Below are 18,602 nucleotides of genomic sequence, written 5' to 3' on the forward strand. Positions count from 1 at the left end.
AGTATTTTCTCTTGGGAAAAGTCTTAAAGTTAGTATTCTTGCCACAGGCCTTACTGATTGCAGTGGACTATCAAGTCGTTGAAGATTAGGGGGGCCTGTGTAAAGGCTGAGATAACTGGGAGCAGGCCTGAAGGCTTCTTTCACTAACAAAACTGGTTATAGCCAAGGTTTTGTGTATGTACAGACGCAACTGTTAAGCACCCCAGCACGGTCTCTCAGTGTTGAAGCCCTCAAGAAAAAACTGAATGAGAATCTTAGATCCTCAAAGTTTTTGTACATAATCTATATAATTGCATGTAATGGAATCTTCCCTTGATCTTATATAAATGTCAGAAGGATAAATGAAAATAGTATGTTAGTAATCCTTAAAGAGTCATTAGGCATGAAAATAAATTATGCTCATTTCATTAAAATACAAGCTTTCAACTGGTCACTCTTCCCTAGCTATACTTTTCAAGTTCTTATCAATACTATCTCTGTTCTGATTTGATTATCCTTGCTGGTTGTACACAAACTTTAACTGTTGATCCACGTTAAGCAAACTTATTTTGGTGACACCAGGAATCACATGTTGCATTTACTGAGTATAAAGCCATTAACAAGTATGAATATTCTCGAATAACACTGTTATAAGTAAAAGCACACATAACATTTATTGAACACTATTCATAAGGGACAATGCTAGTCTCACATTTAATCCATTGAACAACTAAGGAGGCACTGGATTTGATTATTCTGTAACAGAGTAAGCTGATGAACGTGTGGTGAAATGGTCAAACAGTGTCATCCATCAGAGGGTATTAAGGCAAGTGACAAAGGAGAGAAATCTAATCTATACCTGAGAAGTCAAACAGGAGCAGTGGTAGGAGTTACCACCTTCTAGCCTGAGAACTGGATTCCTGGGGCCAACCAGCATCTGGTAACAGAGCTGGGTTGAAGTGAGATGAGGTTTGCTGAGAGAACCAGCAGGAGATAGGTAAAGATATTAAGCAAGATGAAGAAAGACAGGTTAACTTTTTTAGCATATTATTTAGTTTTTAAGTGAAAAACAGACTTGACCAACATGGCTTTTTAAAAAAATTAGATATCTATTAGAGTAGGCTCTTCTTTAGAAAAAGTTATTATTTCGCCAGAATCAAAAACATAAACTGGAAAGGATTCAGCTTTGGGTAAAATCTGGCTAGTATTAACAAACATTCCTAGAGACTTTACATCACTGTGAAAAATTAGGTCCTAGTTCTGAAGGACTTTTCATTCAAAAGTTCATGGCTTATGTTAGTGAGAATATGCACATATATTTATGTGCTGTATATATTATAAGTATTTGAGGACTTCCCTGGTGGCGCAGTGGTTAAGAATCGCCTGCCAGGGGACACGGGTTTGATCCCTGGTCTGGGAAGATCCCACATGCTGTGGAGCAACTAACCCCATGTGCCACAACTACTGAGCCCTTGTGCCACAGCTACTGAAGCCTGCGCACCTAGAATCTGTGCTCTGCAACAAGAGAAGCCACTGCAATGAGAAGCACGCCCACCGCAATGAAGAGTAGCCCCTGCTCGCTGCAACTAGAGAAGGCCCGCATGCAGCAACAAAGACCCAACGCAGCCAAAAATAAATAGAATAAATAAATTTATTTTAAAAAAAGTATTTGAGAAGGTGATTTAGGACTCTCAATTATAAGTCTTCAGGGCAGGAATCTTGCTTATTTTGCTGCTAAGGAAGGTGAATAGGCTGACAACAGTGGCATGAAAAAGCCTTTTACTTGCTAAATCATCAGTCTAAAGGAGATAAACAGGTTAAGTTTGTTCTCCCAATACCCAGAGGCAAAATTTTCACTCAGTTATTACAACATTACCACAAGCCTGTGGAGTCTGCAGAAGTTGCCTAGCAACATTACAGTTAGAAACAACACAGGGTAGGGAAAGAACAGGAAATTTGAATTAGATATGCCCTGGGGCAGGTGGGCGTAACCTGTCTCTTAGTACAGTGAGTGCTGTACTCTGAGGAGCATGAAATTTTAAAAATCGGAACAATCATTTAGAATTTCAGTTAGGACATTGCTGCAGTTAAACCGTAACACTGTGCCTGTTCTCAGCTGGAGGAGGCAGGGCCTGGGTTTCTTACTCATTTTGGCACTTTTGTTTTAAAGAACACTACATTTTGATTATTCCAGAAACATTTATTAAGAACCTTCTTTGGGGCCAAGGCACATTGCTGGTTGCTGGAGCTCTAAAGACGAATAAAACTCGATCTCAGCGCTGGGTGGGAGAGAAGCCAGACAAGTAAACAAAGAGTGTTACATAGTCCATGCCGGGTGCAGTGGAAAGTCTGGAGCCGGGAATATCTATTTTACATGGAAGTGGCGAAAGTCAAATGGTTCTTGCCCTGATTACTGCTTTTAACAATACTTAAAAATTCCTTCTTTCCCCCAGTAATTTTATACATTTGTTGGGAATTCACCTTTCCTATTCTGTGTGAGTACCTGGGTGTGAACCAAGAACTCTTCCCTTCCCATCTGGAACCAGGCTCTTTTGCCCCAGCCAATTTCAAGAATCTCTCAGTTCAGGGAAGCAGAGAGGTGGAAAAGTTAAGAGGTGACAAAACCCCCAAAATGTTAGAAGATTGTTTACCTCCAGGAAGGGGACTTGGGCTGGGGGTTGCAGGGGTAAGTCGGAGACTTCTATACCATTTGAATTAATAATATATAGAGAAAAATAAACCAATCAACAAAGTAAGGGCTCTATTATTCACTCAGAAGATATTGAGCACCTAAACCACATCAGAACACTGCAATAAGCAAATGGAAAATGTCCCTATACTCAAGGACCTCATTTTCTAGAAGGGAATAGGAGTAAACAATCAACACACTTTGAAATAGATATAAGCCTGTTAAGGAATAAAGCAGGGTGTTGTGAAAGAGTGGGGGGGGCAGCGTGAGCTTGTATGCGTAACGACAGAGGATATAGGATTCCTATATAGGAGAGGCTTAGGGGCAAAAACCTCGCTCTGGAGAGGTGTTTACTCAGCTTTAAAGTTTCTGTTTACCTAGGAAGCACACTATTTTTACATACAACTCATGTTACAGATCAATAAAGAGTAGAAGTTTTCTAAAGTTATTTTTATTTACACTTCACATGAAATTGAGAAAATGTTAACTATCCGTATCAAAGAATTTATATTTCTCACTAGGAGAGAAGTGTTGGAGGGAGGGTGCTAAAAACCACTCCTTGGCTTTGGCCACGGATTATCAGAGAACACTGCTCTCTGATATATACAAAAGGGTTGAGTTCCAGTCTTCTGAGAGCTTAAAATTAAGTTTGGACTAACACACAAAAAAGACACATTTATACATCAGTTAGCAAATATTTGGAGAAGATGACTGTTTACCCTTCACTGCTTCTTCAGTTATGTGATCTCACGGAATTTTCCATGTGATAAGTACTACGATGTGTTTCCATTGTTAAAAACCAACTTGAGTTTAACCTTTGAAAAGTGTTAGAACAACATGGATGGTCAGGTGTTAATATCCATAAAGTGCCACAATATGAAAAAGACAAGAGAGATAAATGCAAATGGCCATTAAGCCCATGAAAACTGTCCAGTGATATGAATCAAAACAACAAAACTACATCTACAAACATTAAGTACCCACTGATGTCCAGAAGTCACAAACGGTGTACTCTAATCCACCGCTTGTGAGAACGTAAATTTTTTTTTTCTGAAAGGCAGTGTGGCAGTTTATGTATACTTTGAGCCAGTAATTCTCACTTCTTTGAATGTATCCTAAAGAATAAAAAACAAAACACAGAGGAAAAACAACACGAGAAGGAACAATATTCATTACGGGGTTACAACTGAAAAATTGTCAGAAACTTCTATGTGCGACAGTAAGGGACGGATTAAATCACAATTTGACGTAGTACTAGAGAAATTTTTTCTCAAGTTGCTTTGAAATTTGCAGCGAGCTGAGCCAATCTGTTTTGCCAACACTTGCCCACGTGCTGGCAAACAAATATAAACACCGTGGCCGCGTGGTGGGCACTTGGTTTTGTGCTTAGGGCCGAGTGTGGTGCTGCTTTATTTACTGTGGGCAAGTGGCGGGCGGGCGGTGGAGAGCGGGGACGGCAGAGGGGACCATGGCCTGCCGGCGCTCCCCTCGCGGCGGACACACCGGCCCCTAACAGACTCTCTGGGGGAAAACTGAGGCTCAGAGGTAGCCCCGCATCCAGTGACCTCGCCTCGAGAACTCGAGCGTCCGTCTTCCGGCTGACTTCGGTATCGGTCTAACCCATTTGCACACGGTTCGCAAGGGTCCAGAGGCCGGAGGCACCATTCCCGACTCAGACCTCGACCCTGCAACCAGACTCCCCACAGCCACGCCCACTGAGCCCCAGGGTCCGGCACCAAAGGGATGCGGGACAGGAGGTCGGTCTCCCTGGGCAGCGCCCAAGGGCCACGGCGGTCCCCCGCTCCCCGCGACCCGCAGGGACTCCGAGGGCTCCCCCGTCGCAAGTCCCGCTCCTGACTCCGGGGAGCCGGAGAGGCGGCGAGGAAGTCGTGTCCAGGCCTGCGCTCGGCTCGGCCTAGTCCAGTCCGTACCCTTCGCTCCTCCCAGAGGGCTGCCTCTGCTCCCCGGCCCGGCCTTGTCCGGGCGGCGGCGGACCCAGCTCCCAGCCATCCAGCTTGCTCATAGGCCCACGGCACAGCGCCCGCCCAGGCCTGGATCCGCGCTGAGCGGAGGGCGTGGCGTGGCGTGGGGCGGAGCCAGCGGGTTCGCGCCAAAATCGCGTAGTTGATCCCTCCCCCGCGGGCTACGTCGCGCCCTCCTTTTTTTTCAAACCCCGGGCTGGGCGGGGATTGGTGGACTGGTCACTCACGTGGTTAACGGTCGCGGGAAGCCGCGGAGCCCGAACTTGCTGCTGGACCTGCGGAGACCCCAGCCTCGGCGCCCAGGCCCCCCCCCGCCTCTGCAGAAGAGTCCGCGCCGCCGCCGCCGCCGCCGCCGCCGGCCGCCGCCCCGAGCGTCCCGGAGCCGCCGCGCAGGCCCGCCGCCGCGGTCACCAGGCGCGCCCAGTCGCACGTGGCGGACCCGCCCCCTGGGCCGGCCTTGCCCTGGACTCCGCGGGCCCAGGTTCTCCGGTCCTCCGCCCCGGCCCCGTGGGCGCGATGAGCTTCCTGAGCCGGCAGCAGCCGCCGCCGCCCCTCCGCGCCGGGGCCTCCTGCACCTTGCGGCAGAAGCTGATCTTCTCGCCCAGCAGCGACTGTGAGGAGGAGGAGGAGGAAGAGGAAGAGGAAGGCAGCGGCCACAGCACCGGGGAGGACTCGGCCTTTCAGGAGCCTGACTCGCCGCTGCCGCCCGCGCGGAGCCCCACAGAGCCCGGGCCCGAGCGCCGCCGCTCGCCCGGCCCGGCCCCCGGCAGCCCCGGAGAGCTGGAGGAGGACATGCTGCTGCGGGGCGCCTGCCCGGGCGCGGACGCGGCGGGCGGCGGGGCCGAGGGCGACTCGTGGGAGGAAGAGGGCTTCGGCTCCTCGTCGCCGGTCAAGTCGCCTGCGGCCGCTTACTTTCTGGGCAGCTCGTTCTCGCCTGTGCGCTGCGGCGGCCCGGGGGATGCGTCCCCGCGGGGCTGCGGGGCGCGCGGGGCTGGCGAGGGCCCCTGCTCGCCGCTGCCCGACCACCCGGGCACCCCGCCCCACAAGACCTTCCGCAAGCTGCGGCTCTTCGACACGCCGCACACCCCCAAGGTGAGAGGACGTAGCTGCTGGGGCGCCCCGAGCCCGAGCCGGCCCAGCCTTTTAAAAAGGCAGTGGCGCCGGGAGCCGAGCGCGGCGCTGCCCGGGTTCGGTTACATAACCGCCGGGCCGCACCCGCGCTCGCTCTTCTGCGCCGCAACAAAAAAGTTGGCAGCCCCTCTTTTGGGCCCTGCCCAGAAGTTGTCCGTTAAGATTAAGTAACTGAACAATGGGCCTCGTCTGGAACTTCTTCATCTTTCAAAGGGGCTGATCGGCGCCGTTCAGGTGGCTGACGATTTAACGCCAGCCGAGTCGGGGCCTCCCCGAGCGTGGCAGCCGGGAGTGTGGCACCGATAACGTGGTTTGGAATGACGCTCGAGTGGTCCTGGCCCGACCACCTGACACTCCCGAGCGCCGCAGCCATCTGGTGCCTTTTAAACGCAGTGATCGGTCCTGTAATTTGGGCGGCGCACGCAGGAGTTCGGTTAAAAAAAAAAAATTCATGCGCTTATCGTTTCGTATCAGGTGGTCTTATGGGGGAAAGTTTGAGATACGGAGGGAGACTGCGCTTCGACTTGGGAGAAAAGGCTGGCCTTCGAGCATTTACAGTCTTAAAAAGATTCGTAAATAACTCAGGGGTAGCGTTTAAGCCTCTTTCCGGACAGAATATTTATTGGGTAAGCGTTTGTTTACACCCTTGGGTTTGCAGTTCCCAAGTTTGGTCAGCCTAAGTGTCAGGATTAGGAACGTCCAACTGTTAAAAACCAGCATCGGTGTTGTTGCCTGGACCCTCAGGCTTTCATATACCGTTGATAAGGTATCTTAAAGAAGTAAGTGTTCAGCACCTGTTTGCTGAATGGCTAGTGAGTAAGCAGATGACCACTTCTAGAACTTTAGAAGTAACACAAGATTTTAAAACGGACACTTTCCGAAATTAAGACAGGTGCCGCATTTATAAGATTAATGCAGGGAATGCACCTTTTTAAGTGAGTCAGTTTCAGTACCGTTACTAGTCATAAACCTCAGGGAGATGTGTGCTTTTGTGCTCTACTGTTTGCTGGCCGACTTGCCCACGGCAAGATCCCTCTGGAAGTGAGGGGAGGAGTCCTACGGAGGAGGCTTTCAAAGCCCTACTTGGATGGGGGAGGGGAGCTTTTATGGGGCTCCCTGACTGCTTTCCATTTTTAGATGGATTGAAAGGTTTTGTTAACTTTTATCCTCTAGAATGAACTTAATTTTAGTCTGCATTTATATTCTTTTTAGGGTTAGAGACCTTATTTTCAGAAAAGGTGGTTAGTATCCAGCTTCAGGCTCCTAAGTTAACCACTGTTTATTTTGCTTGAAAGATAACAAAGGCTTGTGTGTTGTTTTGACCTACACATTCAGCCTCCTGAAAGCCTTGTTGAAAGTTAGGTTGAGAAGGCCAGCTATAGCACTTGGATCCTAAACATTTTTTTTTTCTCCCCCTCCTAGAGTTTGCTCTCCAAAGCTCGAGGAATCGATTCCAGTTCTGTTAAACTCCGAGGTGTTTCTCTATTCATGGATACAGAAAAGTCAGGAAAAAGGGAATTTGACATACGACAGACTCCTCAAGTGAATATTAATCCTTTTACTCCAGATTCTGTGTTGCTTCATTCCTCAGGACAGTGTCGTAGAAGAAAGAGAACATACTGGAATGAGTAAGTTATTTATTATTCAACAGTTTGGTTCCTCAACCACCCAAGATTGGTTTGGTATACTTATTAAAATTTAGTTTCAACTGAATGACATGGAAGTTTATGCACTGAGAATTTTCTCCATTACTAGCAATTCTCAGTAATCACCTGTGGAAAAGAGTGGTGTGGGAAAGGAAGGAATAAAAAGCCTAGATAGTAGGAAATCTGCTGGTGTCAAAATGAGACAGGCAGAGAAGGTTGATTTACAAAGGCTTTAATTTTGATATGTGTGGTGGTGTTGGTGTATCTAAGCAAGAACAACATTTCCATCAGTTGAGCTGTATCTTGTCATTACAAAATTAAATGATTTCTGTTTTCATTCATTAAATTTTCATTTTGTTACATACCTTTCAGACAAAGTTTTGGATCTCTAGTTGATGTATATGTCAGATATGTTGATGGAAAAAATAATATTTTTCAGTTCCTGTGGTGAAGACATGGAAGCCAGTGATTATGAGTTTGAAGATGAAACAAGACCTGCTAAAGTAAATAGCTTTTGATTTTATTGTTTTTGAAATTTGATTTTCTACGTCTTAACAAGCTACCACATATACATGTTAAATAGGCCACATATGCAAGCTACCATATATGCATGTTAAAACATAAGATATAATTTTTAGGGAGGAGTCAAGCTGGTGGAATAGGAGGATGCGGAATTTGTCACTCCTCACAAGTTCATCAAAAACACATTTACAAATGGAACAGTTCCCACAGAGCACCTGCAAAACATAAGATATAATTTTAAAATTTCACACATAGTGCTATCACCATAGTGAAAAAATCATTTTCATACCTTTGTATTATATATATATATGTATGGATACACTTTTTATTACAGAGAATTACAATTACTGAAAGCAATATGAAGTCACGGTATACAACAGAATTTCATGAGCTAGAGAAGATTGGCTCTGGAGAATTTGGTTCTGTGTTTAAATGTGTGAAGAGGCTGGATGGATGCATTTATGCCATAAAGCGATCAAAAAAGCCATTGGCTGGCTCTGTTGATGAGTATGTATTAAAGATTTTGTCTTCTGCTCTTTTGTTCAGTATGATGTTACAAATGTTAAGGTTTTAGGTGGTCAATCATTGAATTTAATTCTCTAACGTTTGAGAAGTTGTAATGATTTAATCAGATCCATTTCATTTTGTACCATTAGTTCTTACTGGACTTGGAAGAATAATATAAGGGGTCTGATCTTGGAGCCTAACTTAAATTTCTTATTTCTAGTAGCATCCATGAATTCATAGTAAAGTGGAGTTTCATCTCTTCTGAATTCTAGGGCCAGCAAGCTTCCTTCTTTCTAACATTCTTTAATGGAAGTCTTTGGAAAAATCTGGTACAGAGTTTTAACTCCCTCTCTTTCAAGCAAGTTGTCCTTCAGCATAATGATAGATCCAGAAGTCAAGATTCTTTTATGAACTTTCAGATAAATTAACTCAGTTCAGGCTTGAATAAAAATGATTTACCATTCTCTTAATCTCAAACTTCTAGGCAGAACGCTTTGAGAGAAGTATATGCTCATGCAGTGCTTGGACAACATTCTCATGTAGTTCGATATTTCTCTGCATGGGCAGAAGATGATCATATGCTTATACAGAATGAATATTGTAATGGTGAGTAATATAATGGTTCCCCTGTAAACTCGTAAGCTCAAGAAAATGAACACCAAGGAGATATTTCTTTTAATCTAAAGTCTTGCTCTAACTCTGTATATCTTTTATCTCTTGTAAATTCAAAGATCAGAAGCCTGATCTTTGAATTTCAACATGAATTTCAAGTGCAAGTAATTCTTAGGTGGAAGTTAATATTGAAAGCCTTGTCCTTGCTACCTGGATAGTAGAACCGTGCATGTTATTTGTGTGCCTGTCACTCAAATTAAACTGATTTTCTTGAGAGGACAGCAGCCTTGCCATATATATTTTGGTATCCCTAGCACTTAGCATAGTGTGTGTGGGGGATATAGTAGTTAATAATCCAGGCTCCCTTCATCTAGCCTTCCCTTTCCATTTCATTTTATGTGCTGCTAAAACTGATATTGGTTACTCATAAAATGACAGTGACTCTCCATTGATATAAATTTAGCCATTTGTTGAATCTTGCTCCCCCTTCCATCTGTCCAACCTAGTTTACCACTAGAACGCACTGAGATGTTTCTATAAAGTAAGAGTTATGCTCTTTTAGTTCCCTAGTTGTGCCTCCCTCCCTCCTTCCCCCGCTAAAACAAGCATTTATAGAGGTTTAACTTTGGACCTTTGTATAGCTTTGAATTTCAGCAGGTCCTTCAGCAATCAACGTGTGTCCTTCCTTTTTTATTAAAGCTTTACCAGAGTCCTGGCCTCACTTCTGATTCTTACAGACAGCTATTATTAAATACCTAAATCTTTACATATGATGTATTTTTATTTCTGTATATCTTCAGTGAATATTAGAGAATTTAGAATTTAATGAACAGTCGAGAAGCAAAGATTATTTTTCTTGATTCTCATTTTTTCTTAAGACCAGCCATTTCATAGCTTGTGAATAAATAAGTGGTATAGGTAGTAGATTCAGGTTTTCTGTATTTGAAAACAATGGACAAAACAGAAGTAAAAGACTCATTTCTCATACCTGACTTCTCATTGAGTTGTCATTTTAATCTCCACCCTTGAAAGAATAAGTGCTCAGTATACAGCATTGCTGCTATTTTGTTTCACACATCTCTTGAAATGTTTCTCTTCATACCGTCAAAACATTTTTGAAGCTATCGCCCATGGCCTTGTGTTTCTTAACCTCCATTTTTTAGTAACTGCGTTTAATAATAGTACAACTTTACCGTAATACCTTCTCCCCTCCATATTTGCTAGACGCCATCTCCTTTTAGTTTCTTTCTGCCTCTCACCTTGTTGGATGTGGCTGGCTCTCAAGTATTTCAGCCACAGTCCAGATACATGGTTGTGTCATTCAGATGATTTTGAGAAAACTCTTGGGCCTGGGAGTCGGGAGGGAATGAGCCATCTTGCTAACCCTCTCAGATTACAGAGACCTTGTCCTGTAATAAAGTTAGATTATAAAATAATCTTTTGAAATAGTTTATTATTTTGGAGCATTGTAAAACACTTAAGGAATATGGATCTTTAAAAAACAAATAGACCTCTGTAAAATAGGACTGCCTCTTTGTATGGTTGTTTATTTTGCTTAGATGAAAGACAGTGAGGCTATCTAGATATATTTGTGAGCTCTTCTTTTGTTTCCCTTTTCCACCATTCTCTCCACATAGACCCTTGAATGTCCTAATAGGCCTGGTCTTTAGATCCTTTCCTACAGTTTCACAGGGAAGGATTCTGTTATCATTCATTTGTTGTGTTGATTAACTGATATCCTTTATCTTAACTGAATTTCCTTATTGTCTCAAACATCGTTTGCATTTTGAGCCTTTTTTCTTGGTTTGGTGATAGACTGAATTTCTACTCTTGATAAACAGGTGTAGAAAAATGTTGATCGATAGGGGAGGAGAACCTGAAATATAAGATCAGTGGTTTGCTTTTCTCACCTCTTGCCCTTTCAGCAACAAGATAGAAGGAACTGGCCTAGCTGTAGTTGCTAGACCCACTAAAAAGCAGCCATGTTATTTCTTGGTAAACTTGATCTAGGACTCCAAGCTCACCTGTCTGACAGGCTTCTTGACCTGCTCCATCCTAGAGCCCTCCTGCAGTTCAAGATTTGTTCAAGTTAAGTTCAGAAAACATACTTAATCCTAAACTCTCCAGGTGTGTGATTTATTTATTTGTTTTTAAACACATTTGACGTTTTGTTATTCAGTCTTGTTCAAATTATAGGACCTCCTTTTCTGAGTAGTATATCATTGACCTAGATTTTATTACCTTGGTTCTGATTTTATTATTCCCAACTAAGCTTTAAGTGGAAGTGGTCTATTTATTTATTTATTTATTACAATAACTCCTCGTTTCCTCTGAGACAGAGTATAAACAAAGTTTTTAAGTATAAACTTAAAGTTTTTTAAAGTATAAACAAATTAGCTAATTGGTTTGACTGATTCTATAAAAGCAGGTTATGTTCTTATTCATAGTAAGGGTAGTATAAATTAGATACTAAGATACTGTTTTTTACCTACAAAATTTTTAGACTCTTGTTAAGTGTGTGGGAAAACAGGTATTCTCACACATTAAACATGGGAGTATGAATTGGTACAGCCTTCTCTAAGGGGCACTCTGTGTGTGTGTGTTATTGCCCCAGATTTATCTTCCAAATCCCCAGATTTACATAAGCTTGTGCTAGCAGAATTTAAGTATTAGCCATTTTGAAATCAGAAACTGAGTGTACTGTTATTTTATGTGAGTTTTCAGAGGCAATCAGATCTTGGCACTGATGGTGTGAATACCAACCCTAAGCGGTTTTGCAGGATAAACAGAAATGGCCCTCTCAGCTACAGAAATTTATTCTATATCTAATAAAACACTGTCTCCCACACACCCTATGCATGTGTATATTACATTGTACATACCCTTTGACCCAGCAGTTTGTTTGTAGGAGATATAGTAAATACGTGTGAAATGACCAGTGTACGAAGTTATTCCTGAGACCACAGTATGTAGTATTAAAGGCTTGGAAATTATTTCTAAATGTCCATCAATTAGGGGATTGGTTAGTGCATTACCATTCAATTATACAGTGGAATTCTGTAGACACAAGAAAGAAAGGGGTAGTTTTGTATATTGGTAGAGAATGATCTTCAAGATAATGAAAATATGTTTTCGCTTGTGTAAAAAGGAGTTGAAAAGAATACGTAAGAAACTGATAACATTGATTTACTCTGGGAAAGAGAACCAGGTGCATTGCTGAAGTATGTATTCATAAGACAGAGACTTTACATTGTACTTTGTACCCATGTGAGTGTTTTACCTACTGAAAGAATAAATAAAATTTTGATTTCACAAACAGGTTGAAGAGAATAGGTCCTATATAAAATGTCACTTTCTTGGTTGCGTGTGGTCATACAGTAAAGATGGAAGAAAAATAATATTTCAGGAAGAAGAAAATTCTAATTTTTCTTGTGTTTGTTAGGTGGAAGTTTAGCTGATGCCATAAGTGAAAACTACAGAAGCATGAGTTACTTTACAGAAGCAGAGTTGAAGGATCTCCTTTTGCAAGTTGGCCGGGGCTTGAGGTATATTCATTCAATGTCTTTGGTTCACATGGATATAAAGCCTAGTAAGTATTATAGATCCTCTGACCTGTGTTCTTTAGGGTTATAGAGAATAAATGACTTCATTAAAATAATATGGGAACATAAACATCTTACTTTGTTTTTTCATTGTTAGTTTTAAAAGATTTTTGACCCACTTATTAGTATTGTTTTATTTCCCATCACCTCTTCCCTTGTTATCCCAAATTTGAAATAACAAACTCATTTTTACTAAAAGTTAAAAAAAAATGTGCGGCATCTTTTGGGAACCACATAGTCTCGGAGTGGGACTCGGGAGACTAAAAGAACCTGTGTTTAAAGCCCGTCTCTTGTACTAGGCTATAGATCCATAATTTTTAATTAATGCCGGTGCCACTAACATGGTTATTAGAATAAAATGAGAAATTTGAAAACATAGGTGCTACAAACCTGGAGGTATTTCTAGTCTGTAAAAGAAATAATAAAATTGTCACTGTATGATCCAGAAAACAAAATGATAGATGTATTGTGATTATAAATGTATTTAAAATGTTGCAGATAAATAAGCACTGGAGAGTTTAGAAACATAGTGGTTTTATTTTTTTTCTCTTTACCGTTCGATCATTTTCAGCTAAAAAATTGATTTTTATATATAAATGGCTCTAGTAGATCGACCATACTATGGCTCAGAACAACCTCATAGTATTCTTTCAAAGGCTTATGAGGTTTCAAACTGAAGGTGCAGTGGTACGAATCAAGGTCTAGGCCTACGTAATTTTAGGTTAAACTGGAACAAAATTGTATTACAGAAGTAGTAATTAGTACATTGTAGAATATTTTTTTTTTTTTTTTTTTTTTTTTTTTTTTTTTTAGAATATTTTAAAATATAGACAAGGTGGACTAAAAAAAAAAATTAAATTCCCATTCTTCTATTAATCTTTGGAACTACAGTTAGAATGTCAGTGCTGCTAAAAAAAAAGTATGCAAGTGAATCCTACACTAACATTTTAGTGCAAATCCCTCTCATTTAATCAAAAATAACATAATGTACGTACTGTTTTATAACTTTTTTTTTTTTTTTGCGGTATGCGGGCCTCTCACTGTTGTGGCCTCTCCTGTTGCGGAGCACAGGCTCTGGATGTTCAGGCTCAGCAGCCATGGCTCACAGGCCCAGCCGCTCCGCGGAATGTGGGATCCTCCTGGACCGGGGCACGAACCCGTGTCCCCTGCATCAGCAGGCAGACTCTCAACCACTGCGCCACCAGGGAAGCCCCATAACTTTTGTTTTAAGACGACTGTCTCTACCTTTCCATATCAGTAAATTTTTATATCATCTAGTAGCCAGATCATATTAAAATTTTTCCTAGTTGACCAAAGTCCTTAACAGTTGATTCGTCCAAACTCGTATCCATTTCAGGACCATGCATTACACCAGGTTAAATCCATTTTTCTTTTTTAGGTTTTACCCTTCCCCTACTTAAATAATAATAATACAGACCTTGTCTTGCAAGATATCCTTTCTTCTGGGTTTGACTGGTTGCTTCCTAGCTTATTCCTTTCTCTATCCTATAAATTAGAAGTTATAACTAAAAGGTTGATGATTTAAGTTAAACATTGTAGGCTAGGTGTTTTTAAGTTGAATTTAATGGGGTGTGTTTTTTTTTTCTTTTTTAATCTATGGAAATATGTGTGATTCATGGGAATTTAAATCATTTTGCACAACTTAATTATATGAATTATGTGAAGAATTTTTGTACATTAACTTGCTAAAATGTTTATTTTCAAAAAGGAAAAGCTATATTTGAACTGATGGCAGTTAATGTGGATCAGTAAGGTTTGCCCATACTCATAGTTTGTATTAAATGTCAGACAAACATAGTGGATGCTTATATTACAAGTACAAAAGTTGAAAATATTAAGGTGTGTGAAGTTTTAAATTTACAAATATCACCATAAAATAAGTTGTCCTGTAAATAAAGCAAAATTGGAAAGATGACTCTAGTGAATGTAACATTTATAAATTCTATACTATATTGATAAAACTACTAAAATAAAATCTGCCACTAAAACTTATGTTAATCATGAGCTTACCTGAATTAGAAAAAAAAAAAATGTGTACAGCAGAAATAGTGAACCACAGAACCTCATTGGGATGTAGATGCTGTATGGTCAGCCAAACTCAATAGCTACATGACTTATTCTTTTCACACCAGTCTTGTAGCATTAGATTAAAATTTGTTCTTTGGCAGCATCACAAATTAGTATGTTAATTGCCTTTTGTATTATTTCTAAGTAATTAAAACTGCTGAAGATCACTGTGTAGGTGACAAGGGTCTAATGCAATGGTTTCCAAGTGTTCAAGGACCAGTGCTAGGCCAGAAAATATATTCCTAGAAAATATAGTCCCAGTTCTTGTCCCCTGAGATTTTCATTCTCACTGGGTTTGGTGCAGAACACATAAGAATCTATATATTTAAAAGCTTTCTGGTTGATTCTGTTATATGACTTGTTTGTGAACTTTGGTTTAACTGTTAACTGTTAGTATGGCTTACCTAAATAACTGTTTGACAGGTAATATTTTCATATCTCGAACTTCAATCCCAAATGCTGCCTCTGAAGAAGGAGATGAAGATGACTGGGTGTCCAACAAAGTTATGTTTAAAATAGGTAAGAAAGAAAAATAACCAGATTATTTCCTAAAAATAAAGAGGGAGAGGCTGGTTTGTTTTAATTCTTGACTGTATTTCTTTCAATACTTCTAGGTGATCTTGGGCATGTAACAAGGATCTCTAGTCCACAAGTTGAAGAGGGTGATAGCCGTTTTCTTGCAAATGAAGTTTTGCAGGAGGTAGTTTTTCTCCTTTAAGCCATTTGCTTTGTAACACTTACCAGTTGCTAGAAAACTGTAAATGCAGATGTACTGAAATTTTAAGCTAATAACTTGTAGAAAGGTAATACAAAATAGAAAGTGTAAACTGTTAGCTGTGGACGTATTTAATCTAGCGAAAGTCAGTAAAGGCAAAAATTTATCATATTCAGCAGTGGTGGAGTTGCAGTAAAAGAAATTTCCATACACTACTGATGGAACTTTAATATGGCATTGCCTTTTTGGGGATCGAAGTGTTAGTATTGGGACTTCCCTGGCAGTCCAGTGGTTAAGACTTCGCCTTCCAATGCAGGGGGTGCGGGTTTGATCACTTGTCGAGGAGCTAAGATCCCACATGCCTCGTGGCAAAACGTAAAACAGGAGCAATATTGTAAGAAATTCAGTAAAGACTTTAAAAATTGTCCACATCAAAAAAATCTTAAAAAAAAAATGTTAGTATCTTTCAACATTTTAAAATCATGTACCCTTTGACCCAGAATTTCCATTTCTAGGAGTCTCTCCTTCAGAGATAGTCATATACAAGTAAATTGAGAACGACGTACATATGTATTTAGCAATAAGGGAATGATTAAGTAAATTATGGCACATAGTTAATAGTGCTATTTCAAAAAGAGTGTTGCAAAATATTTCTTGATAAGAGTTTTGAATAAAAATAGAACAAGTAGAACAAATGAAGTGTGTGATTCCATTGTTCTTTTTATTTTTATTTATTTATTTATTTATTTATTTATTTATTTATTTATTTATTTATTTATTTGCGGTACGCGGGCCTCTCACTGTTGTGGCCTCTCCCGTTGCGGAGCACAGGCTCCGGACGCGCAGGCTCAGCGGCCATGGCTCACGGGCCCAGCCGCTCCGCGGCATGTGGGATCTTCCAGGACTGGGGCCCGAACCCGTGTCCCCTGCATCGGCAGGCAGGCGGACTCTCAACCACTATGCCACCAGGGAAGCCCCATTGTTCTTTTTATATGTATATTTGTGTTTTATATGTATATGCATATTTCTGACTTGTTGATGTATGTATTTTTTGTATTTTCATATGAATGCCCCTAGGGGGATAGGAATTTCTTCTGAGAGTTGAGTTGGGCTAGTGATAAAGAAGAGGCCTTTTAGAAATGCCTAAATACTTTTAGAAATGTGTTTACTTTCCCACCCCAGAGTGTATATTATTTTATCATTAAAAAAAAATAATAATAATCTCCCCAAATTTAGCTTGTTCTCTGAATAGGTTCTAAACTTAAATGTGGCATTGGACATTTTAATTTCGTTTTATTTCTCACCCAAATCATCATTGAGGTGTAATCTTACTTTATTTTGGCCATTTTTATATTCCCTTAAGTTTTTCTTTTTTTTAAAATTTTACAGAACTATACTCATCTACCAAAAGCGGATATTTTTGCCCTTGCCCTCACAGTGGTATGTGCTGCTGGTGCTGAGCCTCTTCCCAGAAATGGAGACCAATGGCATGAAATCAGACAGGGTAGATTACCTCGGATTCCACAAGTGCTTTCCCAAGAATTTACAGAGTTGCTAAAAGTGAGCATTTTATATATGAGGCACTTTATTGACATGATTCAATATTTTATTAAATTGCATGTCTTTACATTAATTTTACTTCTCTTTTTAAGGTTATGATTCATCCCGATCCAGAGAGAAGACCTTCAGCAATGGCACTGGTAAAGCATTCAGTATTGCTGTCTGCTTCTAGGAAGAGTGCAGAACAATTACGAATAGAACTGAATGCTGAAAAGTTCAAAAATTCACTTTTGCAGAAGTAAGTGATGGGGTTTTTGTTTGTTTTGTTTTTACTTTCTCATTTTTATTCTCAAATTTTAATGAGAGATGATTTAGGCTTTCCATCAGTAAAGAATATAGTGGCTTGGCATGTTATATGGTTAAAGATTGGGGATTTCTGCTTTACATTGGTTTTTGACCTATAAATTTGTGTTGTTTCTAAAGTTTGAAATTATGGACTTAAAATTTTTTTAAACTTGCATATATTTGCAGTGGTGATAATCCCCAAGCCCCAAATTGTCACAAAAACTAAAATGAGCAGGTATCAGTTTTTTCCCTCCACACTCTCAACCATAAACTAACATTTTCCTTGAAACGTTCTATTCTACTTATTTATATGAAAGGATGAAATAAATGTCGATTAGGTTAGTAGATGATTCTCATATTTGCTCTGAATGACCTCTGACATTTTTGAAAACTGGTTGGAATGATCATTCTAATTCATTTGCTTTATTGCTGCCGTTTTGATTCTAACCTAATAAAACTGACTTGAAATATTTAAAGGTTCCTTTGCCATTAGTTTGATAGCCATCATAGTTCATATAAAGAGGAAGTGGAATTTTCCTTTTGTCTGTATTCTGTAAAGAGATTTTCACAATATTGTATTTTTTCTTTCCTCAACTGCATCTTAGAGTAATGATATCATGCAAAGATCTCCCAACTGATAATGTAGTTTGTATTTGGCCTCTTAGGATCCCTTCCTAGGATTAACACAGTAGGTGAAAAGTCTTGTTTCCTATTTTTACGTTCTTAGAGAACTCAAGAAAGCCCAGATGGCAAAAGCTGCGGCTGAGGAAAGAGCACTCTTCACTGACCGGATGGCCACAAGGTCCACCACCCAGAGTAATAGAACATCTCGACTTATTGGAAAGAAAATGAACCGCTCTGTCAGCCTTACCATATACTGAACTACTCATTTCCCACCCCCCAAAAAAAACTGTGACAAGAGGAAGCTAGGTTGAAATCACTGCTAGAATCCAGTTTGCAATTACTTTCTCAATCGGTGTAAGTAGTTTTACTGAAATATCTTTTAGGACTTTTATTTGTGAATTACAGTTGAAAGCTGTATTTTGACCAGTGCTATATCAGGCTTCTGTCTACTTTTACCAGTCTGTCTTCTGTAGGATGTCAGTCACTGTTGGATGTTACACCAGCCTTTCCAGGGTTAACCACTGTGGTGGTGTGCTGCTTATAGTTAGCTGTTGCATTGTAATAAAAGGTATCTGTCCCTGTAGTGACTTGTAAAAAAGGACTCAAGGGCTTTATTACATACCTATTTTCCCTTTGAAAAGGGAAATGCTAAGAGACTCA

The 18,602-nt window shown here is 40.6% G+C and overlaps 1 protein-coding gene across 2 annotated transcripts; it reads left to right on the top strand.

Annotated features, from left to right (window-relative positions):
- Positions 1–5,166: 5,166 nt before the first annotated feature.
- Positions 5,167–18,199, top strand: WEE1 (WEE1 G2 checkpoint kinase; the record flags this gene model as incomplete). Of its 2 annotated transcripts, XM_079708208.1 has the most annotated exons (11): positions 5,167–5,742; positions 7,204–7,409; positions 7,867–7,930; positions 8,284–8,456; positions 8,941–9,062; positions 12,511–12,657; positions 15,182–15,277; positions 15,373–15,458; positions 16,863–17,033; positions 17,126–17,271; positions 18,046–18,199. In XM_079708208.1, the coding sequence occupies 11 exons, from the start codon at positions 5,167–5,169 to the stop codon at positions 18,197–18,199; spliced, it is 1,941 nt and encodes a 646-aa protein (XP_079564334.1). The 2 variants fall into 2 exon arrangements, with proteins under 2 accessions (XP_079564334.1, XP_079564335.1); XM_079708209.1 differs by lacking the exon at positions 12,511–12,657.
- Between the last annotated feature and the right edge of the window lie 403 nt (positions 18,200–18,602).

The sequence above is a fragment of the Hyperoodon ampullatus genome (genome assembly GCF_949752795.1).
Source record: "Hyperoodon ampullatus genome assembly, chromosome: 7".
Taxonomy (NCBI): Eukaryota; Metazoa; Chordata; class Mammalia; order Artiodactyla; family Ziphiidae; genus Hyperoodon; species Hyperoodon ampullatus.